We start from the raw sequence: 22,913 nt of genomic DNA, 5'->3' as shown, positions 1-22,913 counted from the left end.
TCATTTTCATCCCTCTCATCTGGAAACCGAGCATCTCTTCACATATACTTGCCCATTTAGGCATCATCCCTGTGAACTACCAATTTATATTATTTTTCTAATGTATTCATTGGGTTACCTGAAAGAGATCTTTTTATATTTAGATATTAAGCTCTGTTAAATGAGACACTGAAAACAGTAGTCATATACCTGTTAACTTTTTCTATTAAATCCTTAATACAAAGAGATATTTTATTTAACACGATCATCTGATTTTTTGCCATATCGTTTGCACTATTCATACCTTTCTAAAAATGTATTTTAACTGCTAAGTTGCAAAGCTATTATTCCTTGTTTTACCTGTTTTACAGCTTTACCTTTCATAATTGGATCTTCGAACCTTCTGAATCCTGCCCACTGTTGTAAAAGGTGTGCATGCATACCCCTGTACGTTTTCAATGCCATTTAGTAAACAATCTCAGCTTTCCAATCTTTATAGTACAGTCATATATCTATTCCTGACCTTGCTATTCATTTCCATTGGTCTATTCATCCATTCCTGTGCCGGAACCATAAAGTTTGCTTTACCTTTTTACTAAGCCTTTATGTCTTGTGACACAACTTGCTCTTCTTTTTCAGAGTTGACACTCATATTCTTGGGTTTTTAATCCTCAATACACATTTTCATCAGGCTTGCAACAATCATTGTAATATTAGATGAGATTTCTTCTAATTTGTAGATTTATTTGGGTACAATTGACACATTTTCTTGACTAAGTTGTTGCACTCATGAATACTAAACTTGCCTCGCTATTATCATACCCTACCTAGATCATGTTTAACAACTGAGTCAGAGATAGTCACTGAGAAAACTGCAGCCTGATGGGTCTCAGCCAAATCCCTCTCTGGAAATTGTCCTTCGCTGAAGAGAACTGCCTTATCAAAGTCACACCTTCTCCTGAGGAGATAATAGGAACATTAAAGCCTGGTCCTCTTGTCTCAAGCTAGGACAACCCAAAAGGGTCTTCCCTGTCTTCAGACCTCACTTTCTCTGATGCACCTCTTGAAGGGCACCATTTCCCTCTGTTCATTTCTGCTTCTTTCATCTCTCACAGGAGTTGTTTTGGAAAGCTCTCCTGAATAAACTCTCTGCATTCAAACATAAAACTATCAGAGTATGTTTCCTGGGAAACCTGAATTATAATTCTGTCTTCTGCAGGAAAATTCTGGGGTTTGGGGGGATTCATTTAGTCAATTAAGTATAAACTTGTCTATATATTTGACATGACTTCTGATATATTTTTGGATGTAAAGAAAATGTACTTTGTTTCCGTTTTTCTAATTCCTGTCAGGCAATATGCTTTGTTCTTCCTTGAAAGACAGAAATGTTATTTACTAGCTTCCTCAATATCCAGAATTTAAACGTTTGATTATGCCTTATTCTTGACTTACTATTGAAGGCTACTAAAGAGTATTGTGGATGATACTCATCCCTATTATTAAGAAATAAAATCCATTGTCTTTTGGCATTCATTGCTTCTGATATGAAGTTAGCTGTCAATCTAATTATTCTTTGTAGATAATCTTCTGGTTTACTAAATTTATCGTTTATGGTGTCCAGTCTAGAGTGTATATAAATGAAATGTTTTATTTCCAGAGTTTATAATTGGTTTGCTTGCATACCCATCTGTCCTTTCTCAAGATTTGATAACTTTTGTTTCAAATTTTCTGTCCTTTTATTGTGCGTGTTATTATTACATTTTTAAGAATCTTATACTAGTAACAGTTGCAGTGCTTTTTTCTTTCTGTTTTTCCTTTTCGTTTTCCTCTTAGTATAGCCTTGTACCAATTGTGTAATTATCTGCCTCCAGTTCCCTGGCACAAGTGGGCAGGTGGGATGTTTTCATTCCCCAGTACTCTTCTAGATTTCTACTCTGGTCCTTTAGTCAGCTCTGTATTCTTTGATAAAAGCCACTGATGCCTTTCCCTGCATCCACTCATTTAAAAAGAGACATCTGGATATTTCTATTCCAGTACGATTTACCTTGTTTTTGTGTTCAGTTGGATCACTTCAATGTGAAAAAAATATGTATCATTGTAATGTATATTATTTATTTTTATATAGTGGAAGATAGAGGAGTATGGAAAGAGGATTAATATCCTTGCATTAATCTCATAGACCTATTATGATCAGTAATCTATCCAATCAGTTTTCATTCATTTTTAAATGTGGAAAAATTAAATACTACAACTGTTTTGTTTTTTTTAAAGAGAGTCTCACTCTGATATCCACTCTGGAGTACAGTTGTACAGTCTCAACTCCCTGCAACTTCCATCTTCTGGGCTCAAATGATCTTCCCACCTAAGCCTTCCAAGTAGCTGGGGCTACAGATGTGCACCCCCATGCTCAGCTAAATTTATTTTTTTTAATTTTTAGGGGTAGAGATGGGGTTTTGCCACGTTACCCAGACTGGTCTTGAACTCTTGGGCTCAAGAAATCTGTCTGCCTCAGGCTCGGAAAGTGCTGAGATTACAGGCCTAAGGCAGCATGCTTGACCACAATATTATATCATTTCTTTATCCTGGCATTCCTTTACAGATTTATATCTCAATTCTTGCTCGAAAGTGGCCCCTGACCAATCTGTGCCAAAGTGTTATAATGGCCTAAATTAGCAATTTTCCTTGGATAATCTACAGGCCACTTTCTTAGAGAGGTCTCTATTAAAATGCAAGAAGATATTTGCTGAGTGGTTATCTCAAATCTGTGCATAGATTCCATAAATATTTTCCAAAACACACGCACTTTAGCTAGTGACTACCTTAATTTTGCTTCTCTTTCAGGAAAACTCCTGGCATGAGTTGTTCATAAAAATGATGAATATAACTGGTCTGGAAATCATAATACTCATTTTATTCAAATAGCACATGATCTTTTCATATAAAATTCTATAGTCAAGCTAAATATATAAATTTTTTGGTGAATGCAGAATCTGAGCAAGGGGTAATGATTGGTTGTAAACTTAGGGTTACCTGATGCAATCTTCACCTACCAAAAAGGCCACACACTTCTGTCACTGGTCAGAATACTCTATTCTCTGGAAATTTCTAGAAACGCACTGAAAAATTCTTATTTATGTGATCAGTTTTCCTGGACTCCAAATTGACCATTCTCTGTTTACCTAGTCTTCCTTCTAGTAGCATATAGTGCAATTGAATTTAGCAATGCACTTACAGTTATACAGCATAGAGTCTTTATTCTGATCATTATGTTTAAAACCTGGTTTTACCAAAAGCTCCAATATTTTACACTTTATTACATAGAATTGTTGAGCTCACAATTATTTGTTAATTTTTTATATGGTTGGATTTTCTGAGTAATGAGGGTGCTTTGGTATTTCCTCCAGTTGTAGCCTGCAAATTCTACTCTTCTAAAATATCCAAGAAAAAAAGTTTCAATTTTCCATCCAGAGTAATTTTATTTTAAAGTTGTAGGATACTAATATTTTTACATCTGTCACAAAAATTAACATTTTTAAGCAATGTCACATTTTAAATTATATTACAAGAAAAGATGTTATTATTTTAACACATGGTATTTTGATATTATCCCAAATAGATACAGTTGTGATATTTTCAAAATTTAATTATAAACATATTTTAAAGTGCATTTATTTGAGAACTAGTGTCTACAACATTTTTCTGTAACTTTAAGCACATTTCTTACCACAAGTTGAACTCTTCCACCATTAAGTACATCTGGATCTAACTCAGGCAAAAAGTGATTGCTGCATAGTGACAAAAACAGAAAGTATTTTATAATGTAAATGTAGAGGAAGCATATAAAAGAAATGCCCAACTAAAAAGCTTGAGAGAAATTAGTTATTTATAAAACGGAAATAACAGTTTTCTTAAATTATGTTACAAGCAAAAATAAGTACAAATGTACATCTTTCCCTAACTAAAAAAAAAATCAATTTGAGATAAAATTTCAATTTCTAAATAACACTTCAATACCACCCTTCTGTGTCAAACATAAACACATGCAAAGAGCCACAATTGATTAGTACTACTAATGATGGTTAACAAATTATAGAAAATTTAAACATTTTATTTGTTATTTGCTTATATTTTTTAGTTGTCTTTTCAAAAAAATAAAGCTTCCTACTTTTAAAATAGCTCTAGTGTGTTTAATGAATTATACTAATATTTAAAATAAAATACTATTTAAAACTAGAACAATATTTGGCTTTTCAAGAACTCTTGTCTTTGAAAAACATTTTTTTCTTAAAATATGACTACCTATTTAATGTATTATATTTTCAAAGGATAAAGTTTATTAACAATTGCTTATTGTTTAAAATTTTATATATAACTTATTTATGAGTAAGGATTACTGTTAAATATTTAAGTATATCAAAATGTCATCCTGAAACATTTTTCTTACATTTTTGTTTACACTACGTCTGTTCTAATGTTTTTAATTTTCTGAACAAGACCTCTTATATCTGGTTAATAGAAATAGTAAGTTATGGATTCTATTATTACGTTTGTTTATAGTTCTAAGGATGCTTTCTCTTATGGTTTGGATGTAGTCTCACCAAAACCCATGTTGAAATTTGATCCCCAATGTAGCAACGTTGGGTGCTGGAAACTAGTGAAGAGGTGTTTGGGTCATGAGGGTGGTTACCTCTCATGAATGCCTTGATGCTATTCTTGCAGTGAGTGAGTTCTTGTTCTTGTTAGCCTGGATTAGTTCTGGCAGGACTGAATCAGTTGCCATGAGAATGAGTTGTTGAAAAGACAGTATACACCGTGGGTTTTGCCCCTTCATATGAGTCTACTTCCTCATTGACCTTCCACCATGTTGTGACCCGGCATCAGACACCAAGCAGTTTCTGGTGCCATGTTCCTTGAACAACTCAACCTGCAGAACCATGAGCTAACTAAACCTCTTTTCTTTATAAATTACCCAGTCTGAGCTATTCTATTATAGCAACACAAAACAGATGAAGATACTACCCTATTAATTCAATTGATTAATAACAACATAAAATAAATTGTGCTTACATTAATTTGAATACTTAGTAAGATAAAAATTCTCAAATATTGACGTCTTTATTCCTACTTTTCTGCTCACATTAAAATCTGACATAATTCAGATCATAACGTTTTATTTTTATTTTTATATGATTTTTCATTTTTAAAGAATTAGATAAAACTGATCACATATTAAAGTTACATTTATATATATTATTAAAAGAAATTTGTTTTAAACCTATTTTGACTTGCTGTTAAACTAAGTTTTAACTGTAATAATTATAGGTTTTTGTTTGTTTGATACTCATGTGAAACAGTTACTACCCACTACGCCTGAAAATATTTCTAAAATTGTCTTTATATTTATATTCAATATTGGCTTACATTTTTTATAAATGCCTATAATAACACTTTTATTCCTTTGTGGATATATGTAGCTAAAACAAAAATCTTGAAAATCTATGTAAAAATATCATCTCTGGACTTTTATTTCCTTAAAACTTTGGTTCAGGATGTATATATATGCTTTATCTCATATTGCTATGGGCTGGATTCTGTCCCCTAAAATGCATATGTTGAAGTTCCAACCCCTCGTACCTCAAATATGGCTGTACTTAGATATTTGAAAGAAATAATTAAGGTAGATAGGATCATATAGGTGTGCCTTAATCCAATATCAATAGTGTCCTTGTAGGAAGAGAAGATTAGAACAAAGACAACACAGCCCAAGGGATGACAATGTGAGGATACAGCAGAAAGTAGCCATCTGCAAACAAAGGAGAAGGTCTCCAAAGATACTGCACCTGCTGACACCTTGATCTTGAACTTGTAGCCTCTGGAGCTGAGATAAAATAATTTTCCCTTGTTTAAACTACCCATTCTGGTATTTTGTTATGGCAGCCCTAGCAAAATGGCACATACATTAATATAACAAAAATTAACTAAGCAGCTTTTAGATTTAAGGTACCTTGTTGCTAGGGAATATAAACATTTGATAACTTCAACCTTGTAGCTCACCTGTACGTCATGAGTTAGAATTATTATCTCTCTATGAAAGAGGAAACTGAAGCTTTGGGGCATCACTGAAATGAGTTACATGACTGGTAAAGTGACAGCCACAGGGTTGAATTATAATTTTAACTGTCAAACTGTCATAATTTTAACTGTACAAATAACAAAAATAAAGCAAAATAAAACACAATCTACAATATACGTGATATCTAAAAACATTTAATGAATACCACATTTTTTACTTTATAGAGTAGGATGATTTTTGTGGCTCATCTGTTGGTTTCAAGCATTACAGAATAGAGTTGTTCCCAAACATTTCAGGGTGAAAAATAGAAGGAGTAATTAAATCTATTCTATATGAAAGGCCTTTTTATTACCTGGCAACGTAGTGTATTGGCCTTTGGCTACAAAGTCATGTTTGTTTTAGCACAATTAACCTAGGTTTCAATTTTCAAGATGTGTTTACAATACAAAAATCTAATTTAGAGGAAATGACCTCACCATTTCATATTTCTGGAACTAGTTGTTTCATGAACCTCAACCTGTGTGTGAAGCCATTGGTACGTATATTCTCTATTCCTTTCTAATTTTTCATTTGCAGTGGTATCTTTGTGGATAGGGTCTTCTTCTATACCTGTGAAAGAAATATGGAATGTGTATTTGTTATTTAAAGAGATCAAACTTCGGCCAACCAGTTCCATCTGTGCTAAACATTTCATCACAAGAAAGAAAAAAATGACTAACTGAGAGCTAAATCTGTAAGAAAAGTAATGTCAGTAAGAAAAGTAATGTCAGTCAGATTAACAATTTTTCCTGCTTAAGTTTCAAACCCATGTATTTTGAAAAACATACTTAAAATCCATCACCATTTATAGGGCTTGTTTTTGAGTTTTTAATTAGAAAAATCAGAGAGCTATTTTTTGGTAGACTGTAGAATTCTTCTAATATAAAAGCATCTGTTCCCTATCTGTCTTTTCAGGATTAAAGTCTAATTGTTCTTATACCACTCTTACACATATGGAGAATTTACAAATTATATTGAGTGTATTTGAACCTGAATTTTCATTTACATAAAACTGAGCTTGCTCTGTGTAAGCTACTATAGTATTTAATGCATTCCAGAGTTACACTGAAGACTAGTTTTAAAGCCTTCCTCCATGGACTTGATCTTTTAGACTGCTTCATTTTTGATATGGAGCTTGTTGGCTTCATAAACTTGATTGAAAGTACACCACAGGGAGACACCTCTTAAAACCTAAATCATAGTTATCAACTCAGAACAATCCTGTAGTTTAAAAACCTGATATTTAAAATGTCAAGTTATTACTTTGGAATATTCTTTCATTATAGATGTTTGTACAGAAGAAGTCTACATATTTGCAAGTTGTTTGGAAAACGAATAAAGCATGGTGGAAAACCTATTTTGAATACTCTGTGCATGTACGTGCACATACACATACACATAAGCTTAGCATGTGTCATTCAGAATATGTTGAGGATGATATATCTAACATGTCTTTCTTCCTTAAAAGTTACTGTTGTAATTAGTGAAATGACTCTAGTTTTCGATTTAAACAGATGTTTAACCAGGTCTCTGGAAAGCTTAAAATCTGGATGCTTTGAGTATCTAAAACTCTGTTACTTAGTGAAGTTCCTATTGCTTCTTATGCCGCCTTATATTTCTAAAATGACTTCAGCCCTTGAAACCTGAACTTAGGCCAACTCTTCCATAGTTGCTACAATTAGAGGAACAATTACTTCACATGAGGGGATTGGCCGTTTAATCCATCAGCAGACTCCATTTTCATAAATAGCTTTATAATTATACAAAAGTTATAAAACACACTCAAACAAAGGGAAGATTTGGCATTGCTACACACTGCATTGGGTCTCTATTCTAGCAAAACCCCTAGCTACTGATCTGGTTTCCTGGAGTGACCAGGCCAGATGTTGGACAGCACAGTGACAAAGAACAGTGATGACTCAGTGACTCTGATGATCAACTGAGTCCAAGACTTGAAACTCACCTACTCCTGATGTGGAGAGAATCCTTTTGTAATAAGTAAACTTTTAGTTAAAACGTAAATAATCTCAGTCTTACCGTTCTTAAAAATAGTGGCATATACTTGCAATGGTCACTGTTTAAAGTACTCATTTTGGAAAGCTTTTCTCAATTCTACAGTAACACTTCATAAACTCTAAGTGGTTTTACATCAGAACTCAGCCAAAGTTCTAAACAACAATTCCTGAGTAAAAAGGAGAGGTTTCATCACAAGGATCCAATTCTTATTAACCATTTTAACCCCAAGGCATAAATTGGTAGATTGGCATGAGCTCAGTGTAAGAAACAGAACAAGCATAGTGGTGAAATTGGCTGGATGTACTTGAAAATACTGCAATTCAAATGTTAGAGGAAGTGGTTCTGTCTCAGCAAAATCATTTCAGAATTACTCCTGTTACTGAGGAAGAGAAAGTAACATTTATTCTTGGAAGCTTGCAGAAGTCCTTTATTTAGCAACTTGTGTAGGAAGAATAAGGGTGACCTGGATTAATTAACGGATACTTACCAGTTTCCAGTTAGGCTGCCCAGTAATTCCTTCCTTTCAGTATTAGAAGAAGCATCCTTCTGCCTGCAGAACACTAATCCCTTTATCCACAGTTCGTTGCTACTTCTATGGGTCTTGCATCAATTCCCTATATTATTAACCTAAGAAAAATGCCTTCTTTTGATTCTTGCTATCCTCCAGTTATTACTGTTTATATGTGCTTTTTACTTCAAAACACAACCTTGAGTAATTTTAACATTTTTGAACTTTTATTACAAAAATAATAAATACTCATTACAGAAAATTTAGGAAGTAAAAAGTCAAAGAAAAGACAATCTGCAAACATCAGTATCAAGACAATTGCTGGTTAATATTTAGAGGCATTTACTTGTAGCTGTTTTCACATTTTTTTTGGTTTTGTTTTGACTTCAGTTTACACACATAGTTGTTCCTCAGTACCCATAAGGAATTGGTTCCAGGACCTTCTTTGAATACAAAAATTGGTGGATGCTCAAGTCCCTGATATGAAATGACATTTGCTTATAACCTGTGAACATCCTCCTAGATACATTAAATCATTTATAGATTACTCATAATACCCAATACAATATAAACTATCATACTGATTTTCTTAGGAAATAATGAAAGAAAAAATCTGTACATGTTCAGTATAAGTGCATTTAAAACAATTTTTTTATCTGCAGTTGGTTGAACCTACAGATGCAGAACCCATGGATATGAGAGGCTGACTGTAATTATATGTATTCTTCATATCCTATTTTTCAGTTAGTATTATAATAAATATATTATATGTAATAGAAAACTCAGACATAGTTTACATGGTTTTATACTATGATCTACCAACTTACTATATAATAGGTTTTTAATTATCTCTTTTTAAATTTTACTTTAAGTTCTGAGATACATGTACAGAATGTGCAGGTTTGTTACATAAATATACACGTGCCATGGTGGTTTACTGCACCCATCAGCTCATCATCAACATTAGGTATTTCTCCTAATGCTATCCCTCCCCTAAACCCCCACCCCTCAACATGCCCCACTGTGTGATGTTCACCTCCCTTTGTCCATATGTTCTCATTGTTCAACTACCAATTATGAGAGAGAACATGTGGTGTTTGGTTTTCTGTTCCTGTGTTAGTTTGCTGAGAATGATGGTTTCTAGCTTCATCCATGTCCCTGCAAAGGACATGAACTCATCCTTTTTGATGGCTGCATAGTATTCCATGGTGTATATGTGTACATTTTCTCTATCCAATCTATCATTGATGGGCATTTGGGTTGATATCAGTCTTTGCTATTGTGAATAGTGCTGCAATAAACATACGTGTGGATGTGTCTTTATAGCAGAATGATGTATAATCCTTTGGGTATATAACCCACTAATGGGATTAATGGGTCAAATGGCATTTCTGGTTCTAGATCCTTGAGGAATTGCCACACTGTCTTCCACAATGGTTAAACTAATTTATACTCCCACCAACAGTGTAAAAATGTTCCTGTTTCTCCACATCCTCTCCACGATCTGTTGTTTCCTGATTTTTTAGTGACTGCCATTCTAACTGGCATGAGATGGTATCTCATTGTGGTTTTGATTTGCATTTCTCTAATGACCAGTGATGATGAGCTTTTTTTCATATGTTTGTTGTCTGCATAAATAATCCATTTTAAAAGATGGAATTAAAAATGAAATAATAGTATAAATATTTTGAAGAATTTGATGTAATCTATATTGTCAAATGGTTTTAAAAGGTCTCACCAATAACATACTTTATGAGATTGCTTATTTTATTGAGTCCCTGGTCAACAGTAAGAGAGCAAATATTTTTAAACTGCTGATAATTTGATAACAATACTAATTATGGTCTTAACATATATCTTTGCTAGTGAAATGGAACATTATAATTATTTAATAATTTTAGTTTGTACATTGTAAAATATTTTTTTGTTTCATTCAATTATCTACTGGATTCTAGTTTCCTTTTTTGTTTTTGACTATTTATAATTATTTTTCTGTTATCACTGGTGCAAATATTTTCCCCTGACAATTGGTTGATTTTAGTTTCTACTCTATTTTCAAAAGGGGAAATTTTCTTTTTTAGTAGGCATACAAATTTATATATTTGCTCCAAATCTTCTAAACTATAGGCTACTTTCCTTTCATAATTTATAGGTATTTCCCAATTCTATAAACTACATGAGATATAAGAGGATTTCAGGGACAAATTGGACACTCTTCCAATATTTTGTTTATCACAAATAATATCACTACGAGATATTGTAAGATGGCCTGAAACTGGCTTATCTACAGTTATATTCATTCCATAATTTCACTGACCTCACTGCTGGATTCCAGACCACTTCCTTTGTCTTACAACTCTTTTTTTTCTTCAGGCCTTTGGGACACCAGACATCAAGTATTCCCTCCCTTCAGGATCCTTTTTAGATTCCTTTAGATGTTGGTGCTCCCAGTTTTACAAGTACCTAGGAGTCAGTTCCCACTCTATATCTGGCACTGTGCTAGCTTCTGATAACAGTCAACCTGATTGGCATAGTTTCTTATCTCATGGAGCTAACAGCTGAGAGGACTAGGTATCACCAACCTCTATCTTATTCCTGTTCTTGTATCTCATATTTCCACCTGAACTTCAAAATCACAACTTGTCTTTACCATCATCATCCTACTAAAGTATGTTTTTTTCCTCCTGGATTCCGAAGTAACTCAAATTAGTCAGTCTGTAGTCAATATTGGCTACTTATTCTTTAAGTACAAATATCTAATCAGATATAAGAACTAGTCCACCTCCTGGGTAATCTACTAATCTGGTTCCTTCTTTCTTTTGCAATTGCAACCATTTTACTTCAGGCCCCATTCAGAACGTGAGTGAGCAGTCTTCTTATATGTGGTGATATATGTATGTGTAAGGGTATCTTTCTGTCCTGTCACAACAGAAGAGGTTCTCTTCCTCTTAAACCCAACACCTTAAACTATGCACCAGATCCCAATCCTTCCATATAATCTAGAATCCCTTGCCATCAGTTTCCCTTTTCTTCTATATTTTCAGCATATCTTAAGACTGACTTTTTACATTCCCCTCCAGTGACTCTTCTCTCTCTCCTTCCGTAATCAGATGAGCTTCTTGAAGACAAAGATTAGTCTCTGTTGACTTACTTGCCGTCTGCATTATGGCTTTCTTCCAACACCCTTTCACTGGAACTGTGCACATCAAAATGATCATAATGCTAAATTTGGGGGACTTTTTGAAGTTCATATCTTACTGACTTCTCCACAGTATTATTCACTGTTATCCACTCCCTCCTTCTTGAAAGGGTTGCTTTCCCTGGATTCATTACCTTCTCCATGTTTTTATTCTCAATCCTTTGGCTAAACCCTGGTCTATTCTAAGGGCCCCTCTTCCCTTGCCATCTTTTTCAATCTCAGGATTATTCTCTGGAGTTCTATCTTGGCCCCATTTTATTTTTAGGCTATACTCTCTCTGTATAATGATATGCATTCAAATTCTTCAGTTGCTACTTTATTTTCTTCTGAGACATGTATTCAAAGACTCCTCACTTATATATCCAACAGATACTACAAGCATGTCAAAAAATTGAACTCATGTTTATTATTTAATCTTTTCCTAAATTTTCTATAATGCTATCACTATCATTAATTTACAACTGAGAAAACAGAGTGTGGCACTGAACCAGAATTCTTTCTAACCTTCCAACTGCGTATCTTACCATCTATGTTAAATCTATTAAATCTCCTCTATTCCCACTGCCACTATTTTTAATTCAGGCTACAATTGTTTCTTCTGAATTATTACAACAGCCTTCTAACTGGCCTCTGCTTTTAGTCTTCCTCCCACAGATATATCTCCATACAGCAAATGATCTTGCTAAAGTACAAATCTAATTGTGCCATCTCATAGGTTAAATTCCTGGTTCTCCACTGCCTTTAGATAATATTCAAAGGTTTTTTTGTGCATAATGTATAGGTCTTACTTTATATCTTCAGACACTTCTGTTAGGTTCCTGTCTCAATCCCCCAGACATAGTGTAGTTACCCCAAATGTTCTCTTTTGCCCACAGACCTTTGCCCATACTGTCTTCTATGCTTGGGACTATCCACTTTGCCAAGGGTATTCCTGCTTCAGGTCTCAGTTTAGAACTTACATTCTTTGGGGTAAGCTCCCTGATCATCCAACACTGCATTCCCTATTTAAATTAGGTTAGGTATGCTCATTCCAAAGAACCGTATAGATACCCCATGACAGCATTCATTACATTGTATTCTATTTTCTTATCTAAGTGTCTGCTTTCCTACCATTATCAAGGGCAAAAATTACAATTACTTTTGCACCAATCTAACACAATATAATCTCCTTAAGTGGTACATAGTAGGATGGTGCTCAAAAATATTTGTGAAATAAAATAATAATTATCACAGTTGGTTAATGTTGTCTCAGTACCCTGAGAAAAGTAGAACTAGAATTTGTAGGTTTTTAGCATGTGGACAAACCCGTGCATTGTGGAGAATAACACATGTCTAAACGTGATTAACTTGATTATTATAATAGAAACTTCAGCTTTGAAGGTCAAGATTAGATTGGGATAAAAATTAGCAACTAAAGGTACAGAATTAAACACAAAACCATGCCAGGCACGGTGGCTAGCGTCTGTAATTTCAGCACTTTGGGAGGCTGAGGGAGGCGGATCACCTGAGGTCAGGAGTTCGAGACCAGCCTGGCCAACATGGTGAAACTCCATCTCTACTAAAAATACAAAAATTAGCCGGGTGTGGTATTGCTCGCCTGTAATCCCAACTACTATAGGAAGGCTGAGGCAGGAGAATTGCTTGAACCCAGGGGGAGGGGTTTGCAGAGAGCCAGGATCATGCCACTGCACTCCAACCTGGGCGACAGAGTAAAACTTTGTCTCAAAAAATAAAATTAAATAAAAATAAATAAATTAAAATAAAACACAATACCAAAAAATGAAACACTACTCATTCATATAAAATTACTTTATAAAATGTTTGACATATACTCAATCATAGAGGAAAGCAGATTAGTTTTAAGAAGTTCACCAAAAGAAATGAAGTACTTTCTAAATTAATGGAAATATTATTCTTTTCTTCATGAAAAGCACCACAAAAGTGTTCATTAAACTCATATGCTTCAAATAAATCAGTTTTCTAAATTTTCAATATAACATAATATCCTAAAGTGAGGGAGATTAAGATTCAATTATCATTTAAGGCACAGAAAAATAAGCTAACTATTTATATTTTTAATGTGCATGGCAACTTTCCCATGACTATTTTCTTTTCCCTTAATGGCTTTTCTCAGTAATATAATAAAATACTCTTGGTTTCATGTATAGAGATGAGTTCATTTCTTTACCAAAAGTTTTTGGAGGACATAGTTGTGGCTCAGAAAAACACTTCTTCATGCAATGGAAATATTTTTGGTAACTTTGATAAATGACTGAGTCTATGTATCTTATGTTGGCAATACTAAAATTTTGATTTACACTATAAAGCAAAAGTGGTCTGTATGTGTTTACTAAAATAAGTTATTGCATTATACCTCACAAAGCACAACTAAAAATGGAATTTGGCATAAATGTTACGCTAACAAGATTTTAATTTCATTAACATTCGTATAAATACTTGTTGATAGGCTGTTTATGGTTTCTTACTTAGGCTGTTTATGGTTTCTTCCTTAACCAATCCATTCTGTTGTTGGAAAGTTGACAGCATTGGCATGAAACCAGTAACTCTATAAGAGCCATTTGTGTGTGACAAGCAACATCCCTATTCTTTAAAGATATATTTAAGTATATATGTAATTGATCACTCAGAAAAAATGACTTCATGAATAAAGAGGATTGTTGGTGCAAAAGTTTTAAAAACAGAAATTTTGGGAATAGTGCCAAACCTATATGTAAGGTCAAAGGCTAACATCAGCACCAATCACTCCTTTACATATTTCACTATATTTTATGGCAGAGAGGGGGGAAAAAAACTAAAATGAAAGTTATGTGCTAGTTTCTGACATTTGAATTAATTCTCAAAATTGGTCCATTTGGGGGATGGGATAGTACATAAAGTATATGAATAACCTTTATGAAGGCAAAGAAAAATAAAAATGAGTTACTAAATTATATCTTTGAAAATATTTAGATTTTGCAAGACACATTTTTGATATCATGGAATTAATAGATTTAGCTGAATCCCTCTAGAATAGCAGAAATATCTTTAAAAAATCAACTACAGTTGTGCTTATTAACCAATTGTAATAAATATTCTGTATTCAACTTATAAACAATTCCACATTAAAGGAAATATGTTTTGCCATGTACATTGTTTAGCTGGGCTATATTTCCTCACTAATATCTTTATAGTGCAGTACCAAATACTACGTAAAGGGTGATTCTTTGGTTTATTTCCAGAGAATCACACAACTCAGGAAAATCCTAGGTTGCTTAAGTCATATATACATTAACATGTATTGTGTCTCCATGTTTGCTATATGGACTGGGACTAGAGTAAGGTGAGTGGGACAAGTGAGGTATTTGCCTTAGGCATAACATTTAAGGAAGTGCAAAAAAACCTCAGTAATTAAGATAAATAATATTTTACTGTAATATCTAAAAATCAATGCAAAAATTTAAGAGAAACAAAATACCAACGTTTTAAATAACAGGACTAGTAACAGTGTTATGGCAAGTTGTTTTGAAGCTTGATGCAAAGGGAAAGATCAGTAATACTAATTCTTTCTCTGTCCTAGTATTTATCCATTTCTGGAAATACTAATGTAAATGTTAATAGGATATTGCTTTTAGAACTACCCAGTAGCCATGGAATTTATGATTGTTTCCCATGAGGCTGTCACACTACCTCATTTTCCATTACAAGAGGTCCTGGAATTCTGACTTATAGGAAATTCATTACAGAATAAATTAATTCAGTCTGTAAAACTAGGGTCTGTACCTTATCCATCTTTGTATCGGCCTAGCAACGAAATTGTACGTAGTAAGTTGGCTTTTTCACTTACTAGCTGTGTAATGTTGAGTAAATTATTTATCTTCTCTCCGTCTCAGTTTTCTCGTTTTAAAATGTAAATAATAACATAAAATGAACACATAGGGTACCTAACATATAGTAGGGATTTACTAGCCATATTACTATCTTTTATTTTAAAAAGTAAAATGAATTCCATCATGTGTAGCCTCAATGCTATCTCAATTGCCAAAGGCCAGGACTTACTCTAAATTCAGGTCAACTTCAGGGTTCTAGGGGGTCACTCACAGGAGGGAAAGACTGATGATTAACACAAAACTAGCCAGAAAAATTTTCTGGAAGGTGAGTCCAGGAAGTACTCCTTACCAGAATTCTAAATATGTAATCCGTATTTTTAATGTATTTCATTTCATAATATATAAGGATTTTAGTGTGTCTTTAAAAAGAAAAATCAATTTGCACAAGATAAGAAGAGTAGATGGTCTTAATTGATTTTAAGTTATTACAAATTACTTTTATCAATTAGTAATAACCATGAAGGAGACTCCGTTGACATGATTCTCTCCTGTTTCACCCTCTCAATTTAATTATCCTTGAAAAATATTCCTCTATCCAACCTAGACTCCCTCAGGGAGTGTTAATATAGTAGGTCATCCAAACTAGGGCTCACTCAACAGCATAATGGAGCATCTAATGATGTCAGTAGGTTGGCTTTCAGAATAACATGGTCATAGTGGCCACATAAATATTACTGCCACACACATATATATGTGTGTATGAACACATTACATATATATACACACTATATATATTATATATATAATATATATATTTATACATATACTTCTGGTCCCTGCTCTATCTAAAGGTTTTTACTCTTTGATAAAAATGTATTTCTAATTCTACTGATTTATGTATATTTATTAATTGAGGGACAAGTAGGTGGTTTTATTTCCTTTGCTACTTTTATTTCAAAAGAAACCAATAAGTGTATTAGTTGATATATTAGTGATAGAAGCTTGAAGAACTCAATAAAACATACTTTATATCATTACATAGCTATATAACAGAAATGCTCATAGCACATAAGTCTATATGTTCATAATGAAATTCCCATTATGTGCATTTATATCATTTTATTATACACTTCTGCCTATGATAATTTCTGTATTTGTCAAACTGAATTATATAGGTAAGTTTCACATACAGAGATAACTTCATATGAAATACTGAATATATATTAAAATACTGCTTGCATTATGCAAAGCAATAATTAAAAATAACTTTCACAATTTGCATGTCAACATATTAGAAAGTAATAAACCTGGTTCTAAAGTTACTGTTTTCCATAGGCAACAATATTAAGCAATTATCCTTATAACTGGGTGAATATTTAAGAGTTTTCCAGTTGAATACTTTATTAATGCCAAAGTTTTATCTTTTGTTGTACTATTTTTAGAAAGACAGACTTTTATTTTACATGGAAGAATTTCATTTGTAAATGAATGAAGTCCTTTTTACAGGAATTTCACGTTTAATTTGAAAATAGGTAAAAGCAGTCCTTATCTACTCATATTCTTGTGGAGAAATGAGTCAATACAGGTAGGAATTATAGGTCCACACTAAAAAATTACTTTTTAGCTTTAAACCATTACTAATGTAAATATTAATTTTTGAAAGCTATTTTTAATTATTTTGTTTTGAAATATAACATATACACACAATTTTACATATAGTATGTATATATTCAATTTCAAGATTTATTAAAATGCTATGAAATATAATTATATAAATTATATATTAAATTATATGTAAATTATAATTATATAAATGAAATGTCATAAAAATATTACTCTGATCATTTTAAAATAAAGAACACTGCCTGCATACCAGATGTCCTGCTCAAAAATCTCTCCTAATTCACCATGGAATACTATACAGCCATTAAAAAAGGAGTTCATGTCCTTTGCAGGGACATGGATGAAGCTGGAAGTCATCATTCTCAACAAACACAGGAACAGAAAACCAAACACTGCATGTTCTCACTCATAAGTGGGAGCTGAACAATGAGAACACAAGGACACAGCGATGGGGACATCACACACCGGGGCCTGTCAGTGGGTGGGGGGCTAAGAGAGGGATAGCATTAGGAGAAATACCTAATGTAGATGACGAGTTGATGGGTGCAGCAAACCGCCATGGCACATGTATATTTATGTAACAAACCTGCACGTTCTGCACATGTACCTCAGAACTTAAAGTAATTTTTTTTTTAAAAAAGGTCTTACTTCTCTTAATGGCAACTACTATAGTTAAGCTTATAACCTTGACTTTCTTGATTTCCTTTATAATGTTTAGCACATACATGTTTAAGCACTATATTGCAGCTTTGTTTGCTTTTGAACTATACATAGATAGAACAATTCTTTAGGTATTGTTTTGTTTTCATTTGTTCAATATTGTTTGTAAAATGTATCTGCGTTGCTGTGTGTAGATATGGTTCTTTTTTATTGCTGTACTATGTTTCACTATATGAATGTATTAGAGCTTATCCATTCCATTGTTATTGGCCACATGGGTTGTTTCCAGTTTTGGGCTATTAAGAAGAACACTTGCATCCTACTTCTGTCATTTCAGCAGGTACGTGGATGGAACTGGAGGCCATTATCCTTAACAAAATAACATAGAAACAGAAAACCTGATAATGCTTGTTCTCACTTATAAGTAGGGGCTAAATGAGAACACATGGACACACAGAGAGGAACAACATACATTGGGGCCTATTGGAGGTTGGAGGGTGCGTGGAGGGAGAAGATAAAAAAAAAATTAATGGTACTAGGCTTAATACCTGAATGATAAAATAATCTGTACGACAAACCCCCATTACACAAGTCTACCTATGTAACAAACCGGCACTTGTACCCCTGAACTTAAAACTTGAAAAGGAAAAGAACAACACTGCCCTGACCATCCTTGTGCAAGGCTTCCTCTGGTGCAAATATCTATGAGTGTCACCTGAAGGATGATAGGGTATGCATATCTTCAACTCTACTGGAGTGTCTAAGTTGTTTGCCAAATGGTTACACCAAATTATAATATATTCCAATTAGCAAAATACGAGTTTCAATGGTTCTTGTCCTCTATAATACTAAGTTCTGTTAGGTTGTTTTTGTTGTTTATTTGTTTGTTTGTTTTTAAATTTGCAGTTTTAATTAACCTTTCTCTGCTTGCAAATGAGATTTAGCACTTGTTTATATGCTCATGAGTTATTTGGATTTCTTTTATGAAATGTACGTTAAAACTGCTTGTTTTGTTTATTTTTCTCTTGAACTGTCTCTATTTTAATGCTTCCTCAGAATTATTTATACTGAATATGTGTGCTTTGTTGGTTATGTGCAGCAAATACCTTCTCTATGTGGCTGCTGTTTCACTACTATTATGACATCTTTCGATGTATGGGGGTTCTTAATTATAATGTGTATATATTTATTAATATGACTAGTACTTTTTGCATATTTTTAACAAAATAATAACATATCTAAGTTTATGAATATATTATTCCATATTATCTTCTGTAAGTTATATATTTTTTCTTCTTACAGTTAGGTCTTTTTTAAGTACATAGAATAATTTATTTTAATATAGATAACTAACTTTATAATAAGATTTTAGAAACCCCTACCTGTTCCTCACTGATTTGGAGCAACCTCTATAACAATATTAACTAAACTATCAATATCAACTATATGTATGGGCCTCTGTCTTAGCTCTCCCATTGCCGTTTTCTATGCTATTACACTTTATATCCTACCTTTCCCTGTCCTGTCTATCCACCACACAATTACCACCATATCATACCATAGCACATGATATCCACTGTCTTATTTAATGCAGTTTTATAATAAGTTATGGTGCTTCATACGGCGGATTCTTCCACTTTATCTTTGTTGAGTGTAATTGGCTATTTGTGGATTTTGAATTTCCATACAAATTTTAGATTCTGCTTGTCAGCTTCCATAAACAAACTCCTTGTGGGATTTAATTGAGATTGTAGCCATAAGTTAATTTGGAAAGACTTAATTCTTTAATATTTAGTCTTCCAATTTATAAATATACTTAAAGCTTTTCTTTAGTATTTTCAATAAAGTTTTATGATTTTCTTCATAAGGTCTTACGCATCTCTTGTTAGATGTATTCTTCAGTATTTGATTTAAAAATATTATTACTGGTTGCATTTTTTTCCTTATGATTGCCTACTCATAGAGTTAGTTTAAGAATAGGGCCAGTTTGACAAATTGTACTTTTCTAGGTTTTTAAATTTCCTCTAAATTTTCAAATGTATAGATGTGAAGTTGTTCACAATATTATTTTATTAAAGCTTTACAGTTGGTATCATCTGTCGATCTACTCCTTTTCTATTCCTGATACTAGTTATTTGTGTTTTCTCTCTTATTTTCATGATCAAACTTGTCATGGCTGCATCACATTTACCAGTCTTTTCAAACAATTTTGGCCTTATTGATACATTTTATTACATTTTTTTCTATTTCATTAATTATTGTTCTCTACAATATGTGGTGTTTTTGTTATTGTTATTTTAAAAAACATTATGATTTCTTCTACTCATAAGTTTTTAAGTGTTCTTTAACTTCCAATAAAATGATTCTCTAGTTATATTGGTATTATTGATTTATAGTTTACTAGCATTGTATTCAGAAAACACCCTGCATAAGATTTTAATCCTGAAGACATTTTTTGATACCTGACTTAAGCCTAGTATAAGTTCAAGTTAGGTAAAAGTCCTACGTGGGCCTAAGGATAAGGTACATTTTCCTACTGCTGAATGTTCTGTATAAGCATTTTAGGAAAATTTTATTAAACCAGTTTATCAAAGCCTGTCCCTTACTGCTTTTTTGAGTACGTGCAATATAGATGTGACAGAAATGTCCTTAAAATCATCCAAAATAGTTGTGGAATTTGTTACTTATTATGCTTTAATTTTTGCCTTATTTTTGAGGTTGTGTTATACTAGTTTATTAAAAGTATCACCTCTTTCTAGTAAACGGAAATTTTTATTCATTTTGAAATTCTGCTCTTTATGTTTGGCAATGTTTTTTTTCCCCCAATGTGTATTTTTTTCTTATGTAAATATAAGAACACCAGCTTTTTTTGTTGCTGTTGTTAGAGTTTTTGTGGCATGTTTTTTCTATCTTCCTGCATTTGAACCTATTGTACCTTTATAGTTTAAGTTTGTCTCTTGGATTTTTTTTTTAAATCTAGAAACAATTACTATTTGGTACCTGGGCTATTTAATCATTTATGTGTAATTTAAGTACTTACATTTTGAGTTTAAGTACACAATCTCATTTTGTGCCTTCTATATGCTCTCTCTGTACTGTGTTCTTTTTCTTTACTTTCTTGACTCCAAATTCAATAGAGTACTTGTTTTCTTTCTACTAATTTCTTTCTAGTAGTGTGGCAGTAATATTGTTTTAACCTACTCATTGAGTTTTTACCCTAGAATTCTCTCTCTCTCTCTATATATATATATATACACACACACACATACACACACACACATATTCAATATATATTATAAATATATTCCATATATTTATGGATCATATATATATATTGCATATATAAATGGAATTTAAACATAATCTAAAATTAACCATTTTTCTCTCCTCCTAGAGAATACAAGTATCATAGAACATTTTGACTCAATTTAGCTTCACTCTTCAGTTATATATTGATATTTCTGTGTTCCTTACATGTAACATTACATTTCACATTATTATTGTTATTAATATTTTTAATTTATGCTTGATTTCACCAACATATTTTCCTCTTCGTTAATTTTTCTATATTCTTGCATCTTGGATCTTCCATCTGGGACTTTTTTGGCCAAAAAGACTGCCCATTTAAAAAAAACGTATTTAAGAAGGGTCTGCTAGTAGCAAATTCAGTTTTTGTTTATTTTAAAATATGTATATTTTGTCTTTATTATATATTGTCATAGTATATAATTCTAGGTTGGGAATAAGCTTTCATTCATTCAACTTTCAGATTACTGATGATCTTTTACTCTCTTCTGATGATTTTAAGACATCAGTTCTCAGCCTGACTACAAATTCTTTGAAGTTAATTTGTCTCCTTTTTATCTCATTACTTTAAGATATCCTTTCTGCTCCATACAGTTTTACTCTGATGAGTTTAGCTGTGGAGTTGGCTTTTGTTTTTCAAACATTCTATTGAAATTTTAATTGCCAAAAGAGGAAAGAAAAAAAATTGTAATTGGCAAATTAGCTATTGATTGATTTTAAAAATTATCCTCCTTATGATTGACTCAATTTCTTGAATCTATGAACTGATGTCTTTCATTCAGTTAAGAACATTTTCCAGTCATTATCTTATTGGGGATTACTTTTTCTTCATACTATCTTTCCTCTCTTCCTAGAACTCTAATTAGAAATAATTTAAACCATCTCTAGGCCAGGCATGGTGACTCATGCCTGTAATCCCAGCAATTTGGGAGGCCAAGCTGGGAAGATTGCTTGGACCCAGGAGTTCGAGAGCAGCCTGGGCAACATGGTGAAACTCCACCTATACAAAAAATTAAACAAAAACAAAAACAAAAACAAAAACAAAACAAGCAGAGTGGTGTTTGTCTATAGCCCATGATCCTGCCACTGCACTCCAGTCTGGGTGACAGAGGGAGACTTGTCTCATAAAAAAAAAAGAAAAAAAAGAAAAAAAGTAAATAAATAAAATAAATAGTAAGCATTTCTAACTTTCTTTATATATTTTTACCTCTTAATTTTTTCATCTCTTTTCTTCTCTGCACTAGATTCTCAATAATGAGTACTCACATTATTTATTATTTCTTATTTATTATTTCTTCAGTTCTGACTGATCTGCAGTTAAACCCATATAATGAGATTTTAATTTCAATTATTCTGTTTTTCATTTACATTCAGCTTTTTCCTCAAAACTGCTTTCCCTTGAAGATATTTCTATTCATATTCTTAGCTTTTATTCATTAAACAAAGTAGACGTACATATCTTATAATCTGTGCTCAATAATTCTAATATTTAAGTTGTCTGTATATTTTTCCTGATGTCTATTGTTTCTGCTGGTTCTTACACATGATGCCCTATGTTCTTATAAAAGAAAATGTATTTTTACAGAAATGATTTTTTTTTTGGAGACTGAGTCTTGCTCTGTTGACCAGGCTGGAAGAAGTAGCTCAAACATGGCTCACTGTAGTCTCAACCTCCTGGGATCA

The 22,913-nt window shown here is 32.6% G+C and overlaps 1 protein-coding gene across 6 annotated transcripts in view; it reads right to left on the bottom strand.

Annotated features, from left to right (window-relative positions):
* The window catches only part of LRRIQ1 (leucine rich repeats and IQ motif containing 1), a 232,753-nt gene that overhangs the window by 29,485 nt on the left and 180,355 nt on the right, over positions 1–22,913 (bottom strand). For all 6 annotated transcript variants that reach the window (XM_015431285.4, XM_015431286.4, XM_015431287.4 and 3 more), the window contains 2 exons: positions 6,529–6,661; positions 3,704–3,764 (listed from right to left, as the gene is read on the bottom strand). In XM_015431285.4, the coding sequence (XP_015286771.3) occupies positions 3,704–3,764; positions 6,529–6,661 (194 nt within the window). The remainder of the gene's footprint in view (positions 1–3,703; positions 3,765–6,528; positions 6,662–22,913) is intronic.

Source organism: Macaca fascicularis, chromosome 11, assembly GCF_037993035.2.
Source record: "Macaca fascicularis isolate 582-1 chromosome 11, T2T-MFA8v1.1".
NCBI lineage: Eukaryota > Metazoa > Chordata > Mammalia > Primates > Cercopithecidae > Macaca > Macaca fascicularis.
The sequence above is the reverse complement of the archived record's forward strand: the minus strand, read 5'-3'. Positions and strand labels throughout refer to the sequence as shown.